General features: G+C 35.6%; 2 protein-coding genes across 6 annotated transcripts; both read right to left on the bottom strand.

Moving 5' to 3' along the window:
* Positions 1-1,351: 1,351 nt before the first annotated feature.
* LOC109237171 (D-2-hydroxyglutarate dehydrogenase, mitochondrial) lies at positions 1,352-10,233 on the bottom strand. Of its 2 annotated transcripts, none has more exons than XM_019403437.1 (16): positions 9,789-10,233; positions 8,450-8,793; positions 8,232-8,333; positions 7,824-7,871; positions 7,547-7,617; positions 6,906-7,024; positions 6,518-6,613; positions 6,323-6,432; positions 6,150-6,230; positions 5,707-5,807; positions 4,524-4,632; positions 3,234-3,339; positions 2,838-2,923; positions 2,634-2,759; positions 1,769-1,864; positions 1,352-1,580 (listed from the first exon to the last, which is right to left on the bottom strand). In XM_019403437.1, the coding sequence occupies exons 1-16, from the start codon at positions 9,892-9,894 to the stop codon at positions 1,572-1,574; spliced, it is 1,710 nt and encodes a 569-aa protein (XP_019258982.1). In that variant the 5' UTR covers positions 9,895-10,233; the 3' UTR covers positions 1,352-1,571. The 2 variants fall into 2 exon arrangements, with proteins under 2 accessions (XP_019258982.1, XP_019258981.1); XM_019403436.1 differs by having other exon boundaries at positions 1,352-1,679; positions 9,789-10,231.
* A 453-nt stretch (positions 10,234-10,686) lies between these two features.
* LOC109237170 (protein RTE1-HOMOLOG) lies at positions 10,687-17,420 on the bottom strand. 4 transcript variants are annotated; one of them, XM_019403433.1, is made up of 4 exons: positions 17,319-17,402; positions 16,773-16,844; positions 15,740-16,025; positions 10,687-11,465 (listed from the first exon to the last, which is right to left on the bottom strand). In XM_019403433.1, the coding sequence occupies exons 3-4, from the start codon at positions 16,007-16,009 to the stop codon at positions 11,040-11,042; spliced, it is 696 nt and encodes a 231-aa protein (XP_019258978.1). In that variant the 5' UTR covers positions 16,010-16,025; positions 16,773-16,844; positions 17,319-17,402; the 3' UTR covers positions 10,687-11,039. The 4 variants fall into 4 exon arrangements, with proteins under 4 accessions (XP_019258978.1, XP_019258977.1, XP_019258980.1 ...); XM_019403432.1 differs by lacking the exon at positions 16,773-16,844 and having other exon boundaries at positions 17,319-17,420; XM_019403435.1 differs by lacking the exon at positions 16,773-16,844 and having other exon boundaries at positions 15,755-16,025; positions 17,319-17,420.
* Positions 17,421-19,071: the final 1,651 nt, after the last annotated feature.

Raw genomic sequence — 19,071 nt, 5'->3', positions numbered from 1 at the left:
GCCTATAACTATAAAAACTATATAATACACGTAATTTATGTCCATTGGCACACAAAAATTCCAGCATTGCAACTCATGTTCAGATAAATAATTTCATAATAGAATTCACTTAAGATGCAACTAAAACAACCAAAACAATGTTCAACTACCATATGATACCAATATGGCATATAGCTATACCAACATGGTATACAGTTTCACTAGTTGATTCCCGGCAACTATATGACTATACTACTATTACATAACACACATGCATAAAGATAAAAATAAAAAAATAGTGTACCACATATTAATATAATAAGGTATTTCAAGATATTGTACTATATTACTATTATTAAAAGATTATCAAATATTATTGTACCAATTAAATGCAGCTAATACAACCAAAAAATGATTCAACTAGCATATGATACCAATATAGTATATAGTTATACTAATATAGTTGAAATGAATTGTATACTAAAATGGTATATTTGTATACTATTTGAGTATACAATACAAATTCGTCTTCTTCTCTGGTTCAACTATATTTCAACCCAAATTTCTAAATTCTACTACAAAATCTCCACCAAATTGACTAAAACTTTAGCTACAACCTCCAATCAACTTTCACAAACCCATACAGGATCGGATCAAAATAATTAGAAACTCAAACAAACCAAATTATGAGTTTCAAGCTTCAAGGTCCTTCAATGGTGGATTCAAATTTTTGTACAATAAATCTCCAAAAACTAGCATCAAAGGTACAATCTACACATCAAAGAACAATAACTAACGAATCTACACAACTGTGGATGAAAAACGGTTGCCACAGAAAGATTTCATCAACATTGAGTACTTGGGTTCATTAGGAAAAAAAGGAGGACTGTTTTTTTTTTGGGAGAGATGTTTGAAGCTCTAAAGAATTTGCCAAGATCAGTGTGGATTCTTCTAATGGTCACAGCTGTGAACCGGATTGCTTGGTTTCCATTCACCTAATGGTCACAGGCTTCTGTGCAATAAATTTTGAATTCTTGAAAACAAAATCTGTCATAAAATCCCAAGAAAAGAGCAGTTTTCTAATGCATAAACTGGACGATAGAAGAAAGAAAGATGGTTGGCAAGGAAAAAACCGGGTAAATAGTTTTGGACCCCAGGGGTAAGAGTAGTAAATAGTTTGGGCATGTGCATTAAAGGGTAAATAGTTTAGGATTAATGGATATAAAGTGAGATTTTCTCTATATCATAAGCTTGGACATCATGTATTTATCATGAAAGAGCCATATCTTACTACCACTATACAAATATACAGAGGCGGAGGAAGAGTTTGACTGTCGGGTTCATCTGAACCCACTACTTTCGACACAGAGCATAAATTTATGCGTAAAAATTCATTAAAAATGCAACAATGATAAGTCTGAACCCATAAATTTAAAAATACAGTGGGTTCAATGCTAAACCTTAAAAGATGAACCCACAAAATCTAAATCCTTGATCCGCCACTACAAATATACAAATATAGCTGGACCCAAACTGTTAACACTTCCTGTACAACCTTTCTCTGTCTCACTCCCTTAATATTGTGTACTCCTTTAACTCACCTGCACAGCCAGAATGGTATAACACTCGCATTTAGAAACAACAAACTAATCATCATCCCGGGCACAGAAAAGCTGAGGTGAGGTTCATTCTGTACAAATCTGAAGCAATATAAGATATCGAGTTACTGTGCTATTCACTGATACAAGCACTGATTATTAACATCAGTATGGAAACCTGAGCTAGTTACCTCAGCTTTTGAGAAAAGGGAAGGCGGGAGAACTTTATATGGGTTCAGAATCCCATTAGGGTCCAGTAGCTTCTTAATAGAAGCCATTAGTTGCACCTGGGAAAAGAAATAAATTGTCAGAGTAATTTATGAAGAAGGATGTACCTATTCGTTGAGGGGAGGACAAAGAACAGAATAAAGGAAACGGTACATGTAGCATCTTTTACCTTTTCATTCACCTTTTAGCTCAATTTTAAGTTAGCTATGCAGACTAAATTAGACATATTGACACCCTATACCAACATCCACATTCCACAATCTTTTTATCATACTATTTTGGTTTAGAACCCATCAAACATTGCTTAGGAGCAGGTCTACTAGATGTCGGTATATTAACCACACTGGCAAGATGGGCATGTAGCTGCAGAGATGCTTTAGCAAGCTCATGTTATCTCCACTATACATGATGCTTTAGAGGAAGACCAGGGCTCGATGTTTGTACGAAATAACAGTACACCATCATAGATGATCGGTTATCCCTATCCAGTGTTAACCTATGAAAAGAACTGCTATTCTTCCTGTCTCTTGAACTTAAATTGCATTATTCCAGAATGTCCAGTAGGAAAATACTGAGGATTTTCTGCATTTTGGAGTAAATTCTCTGGGTCATCATGCAAAAATACTATCTATCTACATGTTAGTTTCATTAATCCCTAACTAGTTCATTTGATACTTCTTTTGTTCTCTGAAAGAAAGAGAAACTTGTATATTGAGATGTGCAGCATGTACTGACAATTTGGTGCTTCCAAACACTATCTCCTGAAAGACAACTCAGTAAAACTGATGTCATGTCTATTCAAATGGTAAATAAAAGTACTGGTCTTACAGTTTCAGGTGACTTGCTGTAATGGATTTTATTGGCTTTCATCAGTCCAAGGCCATGTTCGGCGCTAATACTCCCTTTGTGCTTAGAAGTCCATTCATAAACGAAAGGCTCGATCTGTGATAAAATCTGGAGCCAACATTTCCAATTAATGTGATAATCAACTAATAAAATTAAGTGAGAAGCAGGCAGACCCAAGGATAGTACATTATCATCATACTGAGGAGTTGAGATATTAAGATGCAAGTTGCCATCCCCAAGGTGACCATAAGCGACTACTTTTGCTGAAGCATCTGTAAATTTACAATTAAGACAGCATCAAATTCTTTGAGATTTATAGTTACTGTTAACAGAGGCATGCCTCTAAAATTGTTGATTCAACATAAAAAGGAGAGATGGATAAAAATGAAACCATCTAGTATGATATTGCATCTCTGAACAAGACATTTAAAATAAACTATGTGCATTTACTTTTTCTGCAGGAATACTGAGTCTTAATAAAGGAAGTACTATGAAGAATAGATCCCATAAATCATCCAGATACATGAATAAGAATGAAAATGGAACATGCTTTCAGCGAAGCGAGAATTTTGACAACCTTACCAAGTCGGACTCGCATTTCCTCAACAAGATCATACATTTTTTCAACCGGTATTGACAAATCATATTTATATACACCTCCTGCCTTCATCAAAGCTTCAGGAATGCCCTGCAACATAAAGAATTTCACCTTTCATTTATCAAAACATGAGCAGATGCTTACCACATGAAAGTTTCACTTTTCTTACAGCAATCGGCTATCAACAAAGTTCTTCGTTATGTGTCGTCAGTTTGAGTTTCATTCAGTCTATCTTTTTGTATTGCTAATTGCAATACTGAATACACACATAAACATTGTTCCATGCAGTTAGCTATTAATTTGAATTTAGAACTGATATAAAGGAATCATTTGCTCAAGTAACTTCACATGATGGAGACTGTTGGACAACATACCCAAAGGTTTCATCTGAGAGCATTATTTTTGAATCACCTTATTCCCCGGTCTCCCTCTCATCAACTCTTCCCCCAGATAAAATGATAGAGGCTGCACCAATCACTGTCATTAGCTGATCAGTATTCACCTCTCCCTCCCTCACAGCCTTTTGAGAACCAATTAGAACTGGTTTCAGTGTTTTATGTGACAAAAAGATGCTGTCATTAGCACCACAATGTAATAAACACACCTATCCACACTCTCTCTATGCTGCTGCCTATCCACCTTCCCGAGAAGTCAAAATCTACTTTTGTCTCCATTCTATGCGAAGCATCTTCACACATATGATAGCTTAAGAAATTCGAAATTTTTCGAATGTCCTAGTTTTCATCTATTGGATTCATGCAACTTTAAAATGAAAATCCACATTTGCTATCTGGCAGCTGGATGTTTGAATGGTGGGTGGCCTTTTTAAGCTTGAGGAAACACGTCAAATCCATGGTTCTAATACATGATACCAATAATTAGGGTAAAGTTTTAATCAGTTAATTCATTAGTGAAGGTAGCCCCTTTCATGTTGATGTGGACCATATGGAGGCAAAGAACTGAACAGCTTCCGAAGGGACACAAAAATCCTTTACCCAAATTAAAGATGGAACTGTTTTTATTTATTGTAGAGATCACAGTATGTTCCCACTTGCATAGGTGACTGGATGAAATTTGTGGAAAGCCTATAAATTAGTATTGGGATCTTAAAGGTTCCATATAATATTCCGTAGAACCTCTTAAATACAGAGGTTTCCACTTTAGTGGCAATGAAACATTTGCTTACCAAAACTAATAGGTAGATTATCACAAGTTATCACTTATCAGTACAAGCTTATGAATACAGATTCGCTTGTCAAGTATAAAGTAATAACCTCACGAATATGCCAGCAAGAAGATGCCTGAGTTATATCTTGTGCAACAACTCCATCACTTATCAAGCCATTTTCCATTGAGTGAAGCAAGAAAGCATCCAGTTTCTCTCTGCATATGTCAACACGAAGCAGCAAAATCCAAAAAAGGAGGAATTCAACTCATCAACGTGATCAAAGTTGCATAATGAATAAGCAGGAAATCTGCAAAGTCCAGAGGAACTGAGAGCGCTACAAACATCCAATCAGCTTCATAGAGCAACTAAACGTGATAGATATTAACTCTGAAAGATTATAGATTCTTTAAAATGATTCATGCATGGCTTTACTTTGTAGACCTTTTATGTGATAGTGAAACATAATAAAGTAACTGGCAAACCCATAGTAAAAACTTGACTAATCTCCTAGAAATAGTGAAATGCTTAATTTAGAAGTAAAATTTGTCATCGTTTTGCTTTACAATTAAAACTGGAAGCAACTTTTTTTCTAAATTCCACTCAACTTAAGAATCAAATAATGTTCTCTTGGTATTTTTACTATTTAAGCATTTCAAATTCTATAACCTACAAAAATAGAAATCTTTTGACCAACGATTCTTGACTCTCGATTGTAAGAAGCTACTACCACCCCATAATCTTTCTAAATTATATGCATTAGGTGAAATTGTACGAAACAATTAACAAGAAAAATCCAGAGTTAATAAGCACATTAACAAGCGAAAATTGGAATGGCTCAAACTAATTTTACTTTATTAATTAATAAGAGATAAGGGATAAAATGTGAACAAGTTTTTCCCAGACTCGAGATTGAGTTTACAAAATGGTAAACAAGACACATATGGTTTACAAATCAGCATCTGGGTAGAAACAATGAAAAGACATTCTAAGATGATGTTCAGACCTCCGGTCTAGACATTTCATGGTACGTTTGAAGTCAGAAAACAGAAGCACACAATGACATCCATTGGCTCGCCTCTATACCCTGAGAGGCACGGGAAGAAACATGCACCCTTAGGAGAATTAAGTTTTGTGGAAAAGGGATTTTGTTCCTCCACCTTTTTCAGAACAAAAAATGCATAACATAAACTCAAGTTCTTTCAAATAAAAGGTATAAAATAATTTTGAGCAATCGAACTTTGAGGAAGTATTTTAAAGAAGTCGAGCATATTAAACAACAAGGACATTACCTGTCATAAGATTCACTACTGCCAGTTGTCTCAATCAGAACATAAAAGTTATGCATTGAGGAAGGAAATGGATTACGGACACCTTCTAAATGTTTCAGGACCTGCTCCACATAACATAATAGATAATGCTGCATTAATCTACTGCCATGAAAGAGACCTAAAACCTTCAAAATAGTCGTCAAATGACCTCAATCTCAAACTTAAAAAACAGCTTAAGCACACAGTTGACAGGTAAGGAATGAAAAGCTCTGCACCAGAAACACTGCCGACTATGCAGCACCTGCTAGCTTACCATGCAATTTTGAATAACAGAGAAGTAACAATGCAGTTCATTAAGTTACTTCCACAAGGCTACTAAAATAGAATAGGAAAAAGAACTTGACATCGCTGGGTGATATGGGCAGGTGAGACTTGATGGATTAAAAAGAATACATAAAGCTCACCAGATCCATTGCATCATGATCAAGGAATTCAAATGCAGAAAGAATTTCCCCAAGTTTCCTCTTCGCGTCTAACAAAAGTTTCTGATGGCAAAGAGCATAGTTCATTAAGTAAAGCTATCATTTCAAGCAACTTAATAGCTGCATCATACTTGAGAGGGTAGAACCATTATTACCAGGCAGCTTGCATAATCTGTACAAGCAAGAAAGCACACATTTACAGAGGACAACTTTGGAGGAGTTAGTATGGAAACCTTTGTCACAATCCCCAAGGATCCTTCACTTCCTATGCCATGTAGAAAAATAAAATGTTTTATCACAATGTAAACCAACTTCAGCTGACACAGAATAAGCAAATTTAGTCTGTTCACCTATAAATAAATGTTTCAAGTCATATCCAGTGTTATCTTTTCGCAATGTGCCGAGCATATCAAGCACCGTTCCATTTGCTAAAACCACTTCAAGACCTGAAGAGATGAAAGTACATTTGAGAACAAATGCAGGAGAATAGACTTCACTATTATGGTTTTCAAGGACGGAAAGATCTTGAAAGGCTCATACATAGCCTTCTTCTCAAAAGAATGTCACAAAAATGGATCCTAAGATTATCTAACAGGGAAACAGGAGCTCTACGAAGAGATAGAACATGATTTTCCTAGTTGGTTAAATCTTTCATCAGCCCTATTAACCCACTCTTAGATTGATTTAGGGTAACAACTTCAACTCGAAATGTCATAACATAGCACATTCAGATCTTACCGAGGATGCTGCCATGCAGTGAACCATAGCGGAGAAGCCGCAAACCACCAGCATTGGTTGAGACATTTCCTCCAATTTGACAGCTTCCTTTAGCACCTAAATCTAGTGGCATAACAAACCTAAGAGAGAATGTGATTTGACATTTTATTTCATACGGATGCAGAACAGAAAGGAGCTTATTCATTGGCATCAGAAGAGCCAGTAAATAAATACCCAGAATAAGTTTATAAAAAGAAATGAACTAGACAGAAGACTGATGTAAGAAACAGGGCATAATCCTTCACTCTGGGTTTCTTTCTATTGTCATATAATAAAATTAGATGCTAAGCAAGTTTGGAGAAGATCAGTCAACAAATTGGTTAGATGGTAAATACAAAACTGTAACACCTCACTATGACATGTTAAGAATGCTTAGATTAGGTCAATGTGATAGATAATATTTCAGAGAGTTCACATGTAAATTAAATGAAGAAAGAATTTTTTAGGTCAGAATTTGCACATATTACATGACAATGAAGTATCCGAATGTGTTTTTCCAGATTAAAACTTAAAAAATTGTACAAGCAGGACTATCCAAAGGTAAAAATATCACTGACATGATTCATGTAGTAACTCCAAAAAGTGTAAGAAAGAAAAATCACCCTTGGTTATCAAGAAAAGCGATGAGATTTTCCAAAATGCATCCTGCCTCACAAACCAGTATGCCGCTAACCTGCAAAAAGATGTAAAGAGAACTTATTCTATCTGCATAAACTTTCTGCATTCTCAAGGACTCTTTCTTTCAGCAAATGCAACACTAACAAGAATAAAAATTAAAGAAGATCAGCAGAGTTACTTTTATCTTATCAATATCAATGATTTGATTCATGTAACTGATATTGACAATCACCTGGACATTTTCAAAATAAATTATCTTACCTTGTCGAAAGAAATGATTTTATTCATATGACTGGTACTAACAATCACCTGGACATTTTCAAAATAAAGAAAGAATAAATCAGTAATCAGATAAGATAAGACAACATATTTAAGTCAGAAAACTTTCAAAACATTCATAGCGAAAAGCTTATCCAGCAGCAGCAACACTAGTTATCGCAATCGGTCTATCAACTACTTCCCAATCATGAACCAATTGGGATCGCCTATATGAATCATCTATATCCTCTTCACTCTACTTATCCCCAAAATAAAAGAAAAACAAATCTAGTAGCAATGACACTGATGTTTAAAATGACATAGAGTTCAGCAAATGTGGATAATGTTTGATAGACGCCGATTACTACTAAGTACTATCCTTACCATTTCTAATACCTAAGATATTCTTACCTCATCAAAAGCAGGTACACTTCCTCCCACAAGACCTGTATTCCCCCCTTGAGGAACAACAGCTAGGCACCTGGAATTGCAATATTTAAGAATCTGAGAGACCTGTAGAACCAAAATCCAAGAAACCCAAATGGAAAACCAAAAGGTATATATATATTAGTATCTATATATTATCAATAAGGAGCTAAAGCTTCTGGAAGAGAAAGTGAGATTCCAACCTCCTCTGCAGACCGAGGTTGGAGCATGAGCTTACTGGTGCCCTTGTATTTCCTCATCCAATCCGTGTTCACAGCATCCAGTGTCTCCTCATCCTGAACTACCCCTCTTTCCCCTAATATCTTCTTGAAATAGCTCACGTCCTCTGAGCTAATTGTTGAAAAATCTGGTCTTCTCTGAATAATGGTGGCCTGAGAAGCAAAACATCTATACTGGCTTCTGCATCTGTACCACTGATTAATACCCAGAGATAGTGAGGGTTGTTTATATGTTTGAAATTCTTGTTGGTAATTACCAATATAAGGATTTATCGGCTCAGAAGGTTGGTTAAAATGATACCTACGACCTGCAAGCCATAAAAATGAAGGTTCTCAGTTAGCTTCATCAGAGAATCTTCAAATACACGTAACATTTAGTTCCACTTGGATTGATTTTCAGCTAAACCTTAATGTAACACCACTTTATTCATTGAACTGAGGAAACTCGCTAGATAACCACTGAAAGTTCTATCTCAACGATCTTTTCTTCAATCACTAACCCCAAAAACGCATTACTATAATTCTTTTGTTGTTAGAAATCACGAAAATTGAGGACAGCTCCACCAAGCAACCTTGAGCACAAGTAACGATTACAGCCGAATGATTGCAGTCTCTGAATCAGGACAGCTCCACATGGAATCATCAAATAACTACGTCTCAGTCCCCAATCAATTGAGGTCAACTATCAACGTGTTTGGTATAAGGGAAGTCATTTCTTGAAAATGTTTTCCATTAGGAAGCATTTCCTAGGAAAATGTTTTCCATTAGGAAGTCATTTCTGGTGTTTAGTGTGACAGAAGTCATACCCTGAGAAAACATTTTCCATCAAAAAGGGACTTCCCTCACTTATAGGTGAAAGTCATTTTCCTGACAACTATCTTAACTTTTAACTACATATTACTTATTGCAACTAAAACTTAGACATTATGAGAACAATTGGGGTCGGCTACTACATGAATCCTCACTGATCATGTTACTAAATTTTTTGTCAAAACTCTCCTGTTTGCTAATATTATTGATCTTTAAAATATATTTGCTCCGGAAAATATTTTCCACTCACCAACCAAACACCAGAAAACATTTTCCAGAAATATATCTTCCATGGAAAGCATTTTCCAGAAAAATATTTTCACGAAGAATGACTCTCATCATACCAAACACACTCTATAGGGATCTTCTTCACCCATTCCACTAAATACAGTTCAATTTCGCCGTTTGTCCTTGTTTGACTACTCATGGAATTAGTAGGATTGCTTCAATTATACGATTAACTGAGATGAATAAGAGCAATAAGAGTCCGTACCTGAGCTGCAAAAACGTTTTGAATTGTGAAAATTAGGGCTTGATCGGCCATGAAAAATGTGTTTGCAGTGTGTAAGTAAACGGTAGGTCGCTCTCAAGTCCTCCATTTCAGTAAATTGGCCTTGAGTTTTCAACCGCTGATGCTTTGCTCTGTAACCGGGGACTTCTACCTTCACAACTATTTCTTTTTTCTTTTTCCGGCAACCTTTACAGCTATTCACTTTTAAAGTACTTTAATCTTTGTAGTAATAAATTATTTCAATCAAACTAATTAGTGAAAAATTGTTTTTCTACGGAATATAAGGGATAATAACTCATAAAATTGCCGAGAAAAGAGTAATCATTTTGTTAATAATTGTTTAGTACCCATTGACCTCAAGATTTTTGAGAAATATTATATTTTCTAACAAAAAACTAATTAAATTAGAATATCAAATACAAATTGATAAAAATTTTATGATAAAGTTTTGGTATCATATTCTACTCCTTTTACTAATTTATAGTAGTTCCTTTCTGAATATAAATTTTCCGCATGCGTAATCTAACGTGTCAAGTATGATGAAGATATCTATTTGTGCACGTAGCTCTATGTGATATACTTATCTAATCTCTACTGGTCAATCGAACCATCATCTGTTAGTTAGAAAGGATCCAATTGAAAAACACTTATTTTCATGTGCAATTTGCATAAATAGCCACTTTAATGAAACTGTTTAAAACAATCACAAATTAAATTTTTTAACTAAGACTGTTCAAGTATTTGGACGAACCATAAGCAGTAATATTGCTCAAACAATCTCTTCTTATCTTATTAACCCATTTCCATGTGAATTTATAGACAATGCTTCTGGGAAGCTCACTCTGATGCCACTATATACAACAATATGACAACGAATAAGTAAAACAAAGAATTCTAGATAAAAATCTCCAATAAATACAAATTTCACATTTCTTTTTCTTTTCCCTGGACAAAACTCGAGCCTCTTGACCCTGCTGGGACATCACATAAGTTGAAGCCTCTCCTACATTCGTCTCTGTGAAAGAAGAAACGGCCACGCCTCCAAAAATCTTTTAGGTGGAACAGAAGCTAGCTTTTCTAACTATCTTTGACATATACAGAACGCGATTACACCAGCTCTAAGATATTTCAGTATATCAACTAAAGAAGTTACTAGTATCATGTCCAAAATCACAAATGTCAGCTAACTAACAGATTTGACAGTGGCTATAGGAATCAAACAATTCCAAGTGACTACACATGGATCAACTTCTTGAAACAGTACGTGCCCAAGAGAAACCAACCAATAAGAACAAACATGAAAATTACCAGGTACATAAGGAAAGTCCCTCCTCCAAATATGAGTCCTAAACCAAGCACAACGAGAGCGGGTAAATAGGTTTTAACAATAGATGTTTTATTTACCCAACGTCCCTTGAGGAAAATGAAAATGGCCAGGTTGACTACGTTCCATCCACCAGTCTGAAACCCCAACCTGTTTAAACCATTAGCTACAAAAGAGTGGCAGTTGCAAGTGAAAATGCTGTAAGACAGGTGTTGGAATTCTTGAATGCTCTTCCTCAAGGCAGCATCCCACGTGTCCACATGGCTTGCAGATTCATCATCGTTCTGGATATACTCACTTGTATGTTCAGCTGAATAAGGAGATATGCAGCAGCACTGTAGGCCATAAAAGGGACGAAAAGAAAGTGAATATATATCAGAACCAACCCGCCAAAAAGCAAAATAAATGAATCCTACGCAATCACATCATAAAGTTAATAGATCTGCTTGGATGGAAAAGCTGCAGATAGCACCTAGAACCTAAGTTGCTCGGACTCGGGTGCGGGTATCCGATACGGGGAAGGATCCGAGTATATGATTCGGCAAAATCTTGCGGATCCGTATATGGATACAGGTGCGGGGATTAGGTTAATAAAAAATAGAGCTATAAAAATATCGTAAATTTTGAGAGATATTATGTGAAAAACTTACATGAATGTTGTAGAATTTAATCTTCCATTCTCCAAGATGGACACTATTCTTTCATTGTCCTAAATCTGTTTTATTTTTATTTTGAGAAATCAAAATCTCAATTTTTCTCCCAAATTTGTCGATGGACTCCGATCAAAATCTCCGAAGTCAGTTGACCGAATCCGGGACGTATCCCGTCCCCGTCCCCGTATCGTATCGGGATGGGGACGGCACCAAAGTCGAAGAGTCCGCGCAACTTAGCCTAGAACAAGGGCACAACAACCCAGTGACAGCTTGATGATGTAACGACCCGACTGGTCGTTTTGGGTATCTGCACTTCCCTTGGTGTTTTGAGGGCTCAAGTATCTCCGCATGATGTATTATGACTTGTGTAAATTGTCGGTATTGGTTTTCGAGTTATCCGGAATCGATTTGGCAGAATGAACTTCAAGATTTGAGTACTGAGTTGGAAGAATTGACCAAGTTTGACTTTTTGGCATTTGACCTCGGAATGGAGTTTCTTCGGTTCCGTTAGCTCCGTTGAATGATTTTGGACTTAGGAGCGCGTCCGGATTGTAATTTAGAGGTCCGTAGTGGAATTAGTCTTGAATTGGCGAAAGTTGAATTTTTGGGAAGTTTGACCGGAGTGGACTTTTCGATATCGGGGTCGGATTTCAATTTCGGAAGTTGGAATAGTTCGTAATGGCAATTGTGACTTGTGTGCGAAATTTGAGGTTAATCGGAGATGATTTGGTAGGTTTTGGGCATCGGTTGTGGAAGTTGAAGTTTCAAAGTTCATTGATTTCGGCTTGAGGTGTGATTCATCGTTGTTGTCATGCGTGATTTGAAGCTTCAAGTAGGTTCGTCTTGTCATATGGAACTTGTCTGCAAAATTTAACGCCATTCGGAGTTGATTTGATAGGGTTCGGACGCTCGGTTGTGATTCTAGAAGTTCTTGAAGTTTAGTTTGATTTTCATGCGTTTTGGCGTCCGATTCGTGGTTTTAGAAGTTATTTTGATGATTTGAGCGCGCGAACAAGTTCGTGTTGTGTTTTTAGACTTGTGTGCATATTTGGTTTGGAGCCCCGAGGGCTCGGGTGAGTTTCGGATTGGTTTCGGAATGTTCTTGCATAGTTTTTAATTTCTGGTTCTGGTATCTTCGCATTTGCCTCGCATTTGCGAAGCCCGGGCGACTGGGCAGTTTTCGCATTTGCGATGAAGCAGCCGCATTTGCGAAGTTCTTGTCGCAAATGCGACCTCAACAGACATCCTTCAAGTTCGCAACTGCGATGTATTTTTTGCAATTGTGGTGTCGCAAGTGCGACATCTGCAACCTGTTAAGTGCTGAGAATTCGGAGTTTTTGCTTCATTTTTCATATTTTTGAACCCTAGCTTCGAAGTGGGGCGATGTTGAGAGGGGATTTTCATGCCAAATCATTAGGTAAGTATCTTCAATCAACTTCCAACTATATTTCATGATTTTATACAAGATTTAACATCAAATTCATGGGAAATCTATGAAAAAAATTGGGAATTTTGTCAAAGTTTTGAAAAATAAAAATTTGGGATTTGAGAGTCGGATAAGACTTGGATTTGAAAACAAAACACATATTTGGACTCGTGGGGCTATGGGTAGTCAGGACCTACCTTTGGACCCGGGGTTTGATCGGGCGGGCCCGAGGTTTGACTTGTGTTGACTTTTTAGAAATTGAATGAAAATCATAGCTTTATTAATTTAAATTGTTTTCTCTTGCATTGTGTGGTGTATTCAAGTCGTCATTGGCTAGATTGAGTCGAGCGGAAGCGAATTTGTAGAGGAAAAGGCTAAGTTGAGTATTGAGTTAGCCGGATCGAGGTAAGTGTTTTGCCTAGCTTTGTTGAGGGAATTTTTCCTCCTATTTGTCATTGTTTGCTACATGCGGGGGTGATACATATATAAGGTGATGAGCGTATATGTATGTGTCAGGGTTAATCGTGCTCGGGGGTGGATTATGCTATATGTGTTTGTAGAATTTCGTGACATTTTGCTTAATATGTTGACTCTTAAATACTAAGGATATAATATTAAATGAAGATATCAAGACTTAGTTTGTTATAACTTGATCAAACTTGATGAAAATTGTAAGAATACATTGATGTGTCTAATTTGGTCATCTTTATGCGAAATCATTTCCACATTACTACAACCGATATTCTTGAGATGCTAGACTCTATACTTGTGTTGTATATCATTTATGAGATTCGTGGAAGTATTTGAATAATACGGTTCTTGAGGGTTTTTGAACCACTGTTGACTTGGAAGGTTGTGGTTTGGAATATGTGTTTGGTATATCCGTTTAAGCACTCTCATCGATGTTATGTTTCCTGCCTTGCCATTTTATTGATATTCATATGCTTGGTAAGGAAGAGTGTAAAGCACGAAGGGTGATGCCGTGCCATTTTATATTCATTATCATGTGAGGAAGACTGTAAAGCACGAAGGGTGATGTCGTGCCATTTTATATTCATTATCATGTGAGGAAGAGTGTAAAGCACGAAGGGTGATGCCGTGCCATTTTATATTCATTATCATGTGAGGCAGAGTGTAAAGCACGAAGGGTGATGCCGTGCTATTTCATTTATATTGTTATGCTTGTATGTTATGGTGAGGTCATGGCACGAAGGGTGTTTCCGTGCAGGTGAGGACGAGGGACATGCATTCTGATGTGATATTTGTTTCCCGTGTATACGGTTGCGCCCTTACTTTGAAATGTTATTGTTGTATTTACATATTTGGTGTGAATTGTTGTTATTGTCCTGTACTTGTCTTTATCTCAATTGTTGTTGCACTGTCCATTTCTTTTACTTGCTTAACTTGAAATTACCATGTCTATTCCTGCTTTTATAATACTCATGTTGTATCTACTCTGTTGCACTTTAGTATAAGCCTTCCACCATGCTAGCCATTCATGCCTTTACTTGTCAACTTTTAAAGAACATGTGTTTTCTTCTTACTTGTTTGTACTTAGGCCTCCAATATGCTTGTTAATTGAAGTTGATATTCCATGTTTTCCAATTGTTGTTGTTGCTCACGTGCTTTCCGCTTAGTCCTTTACTGTGATCCACATGTGTATCCCCGTCCACTGTTGTTACTTGCGTATTTCCTACTTAGTAGTTCCTATTATTGTGTTCATGTGATATGGTTGGCACTGTCATATGATTACTTGGAAAGGTTGAGTTGAACGCACGAAGGGTGTTGCCGTGCTAATTGAATTGTTTCATAAATTTATTTATATATGGTGAGGATGAGATAAAAGCACGAAGGGTGTTACCGTGCCATGTGACTTGATATTTTGACATTTTAGACATATATCTCAAACCGGGAAAGATCGTAAATATTCTACTGTGGTTCTTTATAGTATTCATTGTCTGACTCGCCGGATTGTATTTGATACTTTTATCCATTATACTTTGAACTGCCTTAATGTTAATCTAATGTACAAGTTATTTAAATAAGCATCTTCTAACTAAAAGCCTCGTCACTACTTCGACGAGATTAGACAAAATACTTACCAGTACATGGGGCCGGTTGTACTTCTGCACGTCTCGTGCAGATTTTGGAGCGGAGTTGCTGGTGACGTCGGGTGCTGATTCGGAAGATGTTCGTGCGTTTGGATATAGCTGCCACTTGTCCTTGGTAGTTTAGATTATTGTTAATCTGTTTATGTAATCTTCAAACAGAACGTGTATTTATTTGTATCAGTTTCGAAATTCAAAATCTTAGAAGCTCGGATTCGTACTACCAGGTCTTGGTAAACTTGTAAAGGTTCAGTTAGCTATTCTCTATTTTCTTATTATCTCAGTTGTATTGTGTTGTTCATGTTAGTTGGCTTACCTAGCGGTTGAGTTAGGTGCCATCACGACTTGTGGTTTTTGGGTCGTGACAGATAAGATTAAGGAGATCCATGAAGGACAGAGCACATTACAGCAGGCAAACATACCTGTTCTCTGCTTACTTGGAAATAGCGAGTTGGTGCCCCAAATGTGAAATTGTCTACAGAAACGAAGTTTGGCCCTGCAAAGTCCAAGATTATGCCATCCTCCCTACAAATCCCTATATGCCCAATAAAGGGGATAAACCATGACAGGACAGGAAGTGGTGACCATACGATGCAGCATGGAAAGCGATCTCTTTTTGGATCAACTAGCATGGTATCCGCAAAATTATCTTCAATCATCAGAGCATGATCTGGATCTACCTCAGGTGCCATTACCAGAGCTTAAACACTGGATCACAAGAACAGAGCACCCAAAAAATATTACAATTCATATACGAATGCATTCACGTATGTCTAGTTACAACTTATGGTCTACACTATCCAAAAACATGTCTCGCAGCAAAATCAAGCTCTTACGGAACACAACAAACCAACACTGCACCGTGCCAGAATACACACAGCTTTAACATTCCATCAGCATGATAAATACATTTCCCCACATGTCCAGCAACAAAAGATGTAATGTGCTCAAAGAGTTGCCTATCTTCAAGAAAGTGTTCAAGCTAATTATCTCAAATAAGTCAAAAATCCTGCAAAGCGTCACTAGAACTAGCTTGAAACATGAAACGAGTTTCCTTCAGCTAGTACATTGAACCCTCTTTTGAATTAGCAATGGTATACACGTAGTGCTGGAATAACTGTCACTGGTAAAAGAAAGTGCATATGTAACTACAAAGAGTAGAAACTTGCTACAGGCACTAATAAATTGTTGAAATGTATGAAAGAGGGTTCAGTGGTTTGGCAATACCAAATCAAGTGTAGAAGCAGAGGCTGATCTAGCTTTCTAAAATTGGCCCTGAGTCAATGGTGGAGCCACATGTAATTAAGGAGGATTCAATTGAATCCCCTTCTCTCGAAGTTATATTGCGTAAATATGGTAAAAACAAAGTTTCTATACATATCTAGAATTTTGAATAGAGAAACCCTAAAAATAAGAGAAATATAGATTTAAATCCCAATTATCACATATTTGGACCTCTTTGAATCCTCTCGTCAGAATTCCTCTCTCTGCCACTGCGCTTTAACAAGCCTTCTGCAGCGCCTGCGACTGTTTTGGCACAGATTACATCTATATGCTTAAAGAAAACAGATACAAAATAAACAGCAACCACTTCAAATTCACTGATTCTAAATCCTAGATCCGCCTACCTATAATAGGCACATTCACCTAAACCGACAATATCTCTCATATATAGCAAGAGAAACTAGGCAATGTAATTCTTTTGAAACAGATAAAATACTAAAACCATCTTAACTGACTTATCGTCTGAACCATATTCCATCTAGTACATAAAACCGCTCCAGCACAAGCAATATTCAATTTTTAGCTACCGGTAATTGTTGGGATCACAATTTAAGTTTTAAAGTATCCACCTGTAATAGGTTTAGCGGAAATTGTTGAAGATTGAGAAATGAAAGCCCTAATTTCTTTCTCCGATCTAAAACTGCATGATTGGACCAATTCTCTTAGCCACTATCAGACTGGATAAATAGGTGTTTATATTCAAAATAGAAAGCATACCTTTGGCACGAAGAGGAATGGCGCTCGAAGATATGAAGGAGCTTCTGTGGATAGACCGGAGTTTGCCAATTTTCACAAATCGGGATTAATTTTAAATTTGTGTTTCTTGGGTTAATTAAACTAAACACCCCTATAATATGACTCCATTGCGGATACATCTCATGTATTTTAGAATCAAGCACTTACACCCTCTATATTATGAAAATTATACGTTCACGCCCCATTATGAAGTATATCCACGGATAACTATATTAAAACATGTAATCTTTACTCCGTTTGTTTTAGTTTATGTGAACCTTTTCGGAATACGAAGGTTATATTAACTAATCATTTGCGTGAATTTTGAACATAAAATTTACATATTAGAAACTACATAAAAAATACTATTAGTCACAATTAATAATATAAAATATTAAAAATTATTTTCCAATTATTTGCAAAACGAAAACCATATTTGACTGTTCAAATAGTAATCTATATCTATACTATATTAAAAGCACGAAGCCCCTTAGTGAAATGTCGTTCGCCTTTTTTACCCTTTAAAAGTAAATTTCACATTGGATAAAATAGTCATTTAATTAATTCCTAATATTTAGAACTTTAAAATTGACTAAAATTCTAATTATTAATCTTTCCTTATTTGAGGTAGATAAGAAGTTCTAAATTTTAGGGCTTTAAATCAATTGGTATTTTACCATACATAAATTCTTTCCGTGTTTGAACTCTATAAAATACTTATATTAAACTAATATGTGTGTTTTAACGATATTAAAGTAATTAATAGATCATACAAATTTTATGCCTAATATTTAAAAGTTCACGTATTTAGGACTTTAAATAAGTAATATAAATTTTCCATGTTTAGTTCTTGTAGAAGTTGAAAAATGTCAACCACGAAAGATGAGTAAAAGTACTATTTTTGCAAATTTTGTTCTTGTAAAAGTTATGAAAAATCAACCACGAGATCTTGAAATATATAACAAGAAAACTTTATCATGGATAAAAGGTGCAAATTTATGTGTAAAAATAATGGTTAAATACTTTTAAAAAGTTATCCCCTTTTCTTCGTACTANTGCAAATTTATGTGTAAAATAATGGTTAATACTTTAAAAGTTATCCCTTTCTTGCACCTAATTTTTTTTATTAAATATGACTTTAAAACCGATTAATATTTTTTTTTATCTTACATGAATTATTTTTTTATTTGAATAATGTAATGTAATCGTAATTCTTTTCATGTTATTATATGTGAACTATAATAGTTCATATTATATTTGAACTACTTTTCTCTTCGAACAATATTTTTCTATTTAGTAAATTTTTATGTATAATATCTTTAAAATTACACTTAATAATTAAAACAAATGACATATAATATTTGAAAATATAGAAGATAAACAGAGAGGAGGCGAGAGAGAGAGACTAGAATAGTAGTATTTGGTAACACTCATGATTCTGCAAACACAAATATCCAAAAATAAAAAAAAAACAAAGTAACCCTTATTGAGATTACGAGCCAATATCAAGAATTTGAATCAATAAAAAATAAATTATTTCCTTATTGAGAACAAAAATTTAAATGTTTGAATTAACTAATTAACAAAATAACGCCAGCCAATTCTTTTCTAAATAGAAAAAATCAAGTTGACTATTAGAGTACACAAAGTTGGTTTTTTTCAAAAAAAAAAAAAAAAAAAAGAGCAATTTGTGGTTAAAGCAATCAAACAAATAAAACAGAATCGATGATATAGT

The sequence above is a fragment of the Nicotiana attenuata genome, unplaced genomic scaffold (genome assembly GCF_001879085.1).
Source record: "Nicotiana attenuata strain UT unplaced genomic scaffold, NIATTr2, whole genome shotgun sequence".
NCBI classification, from domain to species: Eukaryota; Viridiplantae; Streptophyta; class Magnoliopsida; order Solanales; family Solanaceae; genus Nicotiana; species Nicotiana attenuata.
Note: the sequence above shows the minus strand (reverse complement) of the source record. Positions and strands in the feature narration are given on the sequence as shown.

Coding starts and splice junctions, on each gene's coding strand:
- LOC109237171 (XM_019403436.1), bottom strand. CDS start 9,894: ATGGAGGACTTGAGAGCGACCTACCGTTTACTTACACACTGCAAACAC. Junction 8,334..8,449: donor AACCTCGGTCTGCAGAGGAG/GTTGGAATCTCA, acceptor TTGGTTCTACAG/GTCTCTCAGATTCTTAAATA. Junction 3,340..4,523: donor CTTGCTGGCATATTCGTGAG/GTTATTACTTTA, acceptor TTTATGTTGCAG/GGCATTCCTGAAGCTTTGAT.
- LOC109237170 (XM_019403432.1), bottom strand. CDS start 16,009: ATGGCACCTGAGGTAGATCCAGATCATGCTCTGATGATTGAAGATAAT. Junction 11,466..15,739: donor TCCAAGTAAGCAGAGAACAG/GTATGTTTGCCT, acceptor TATGGCCTACAG/TGCTGCTGCATATCTCCTTA.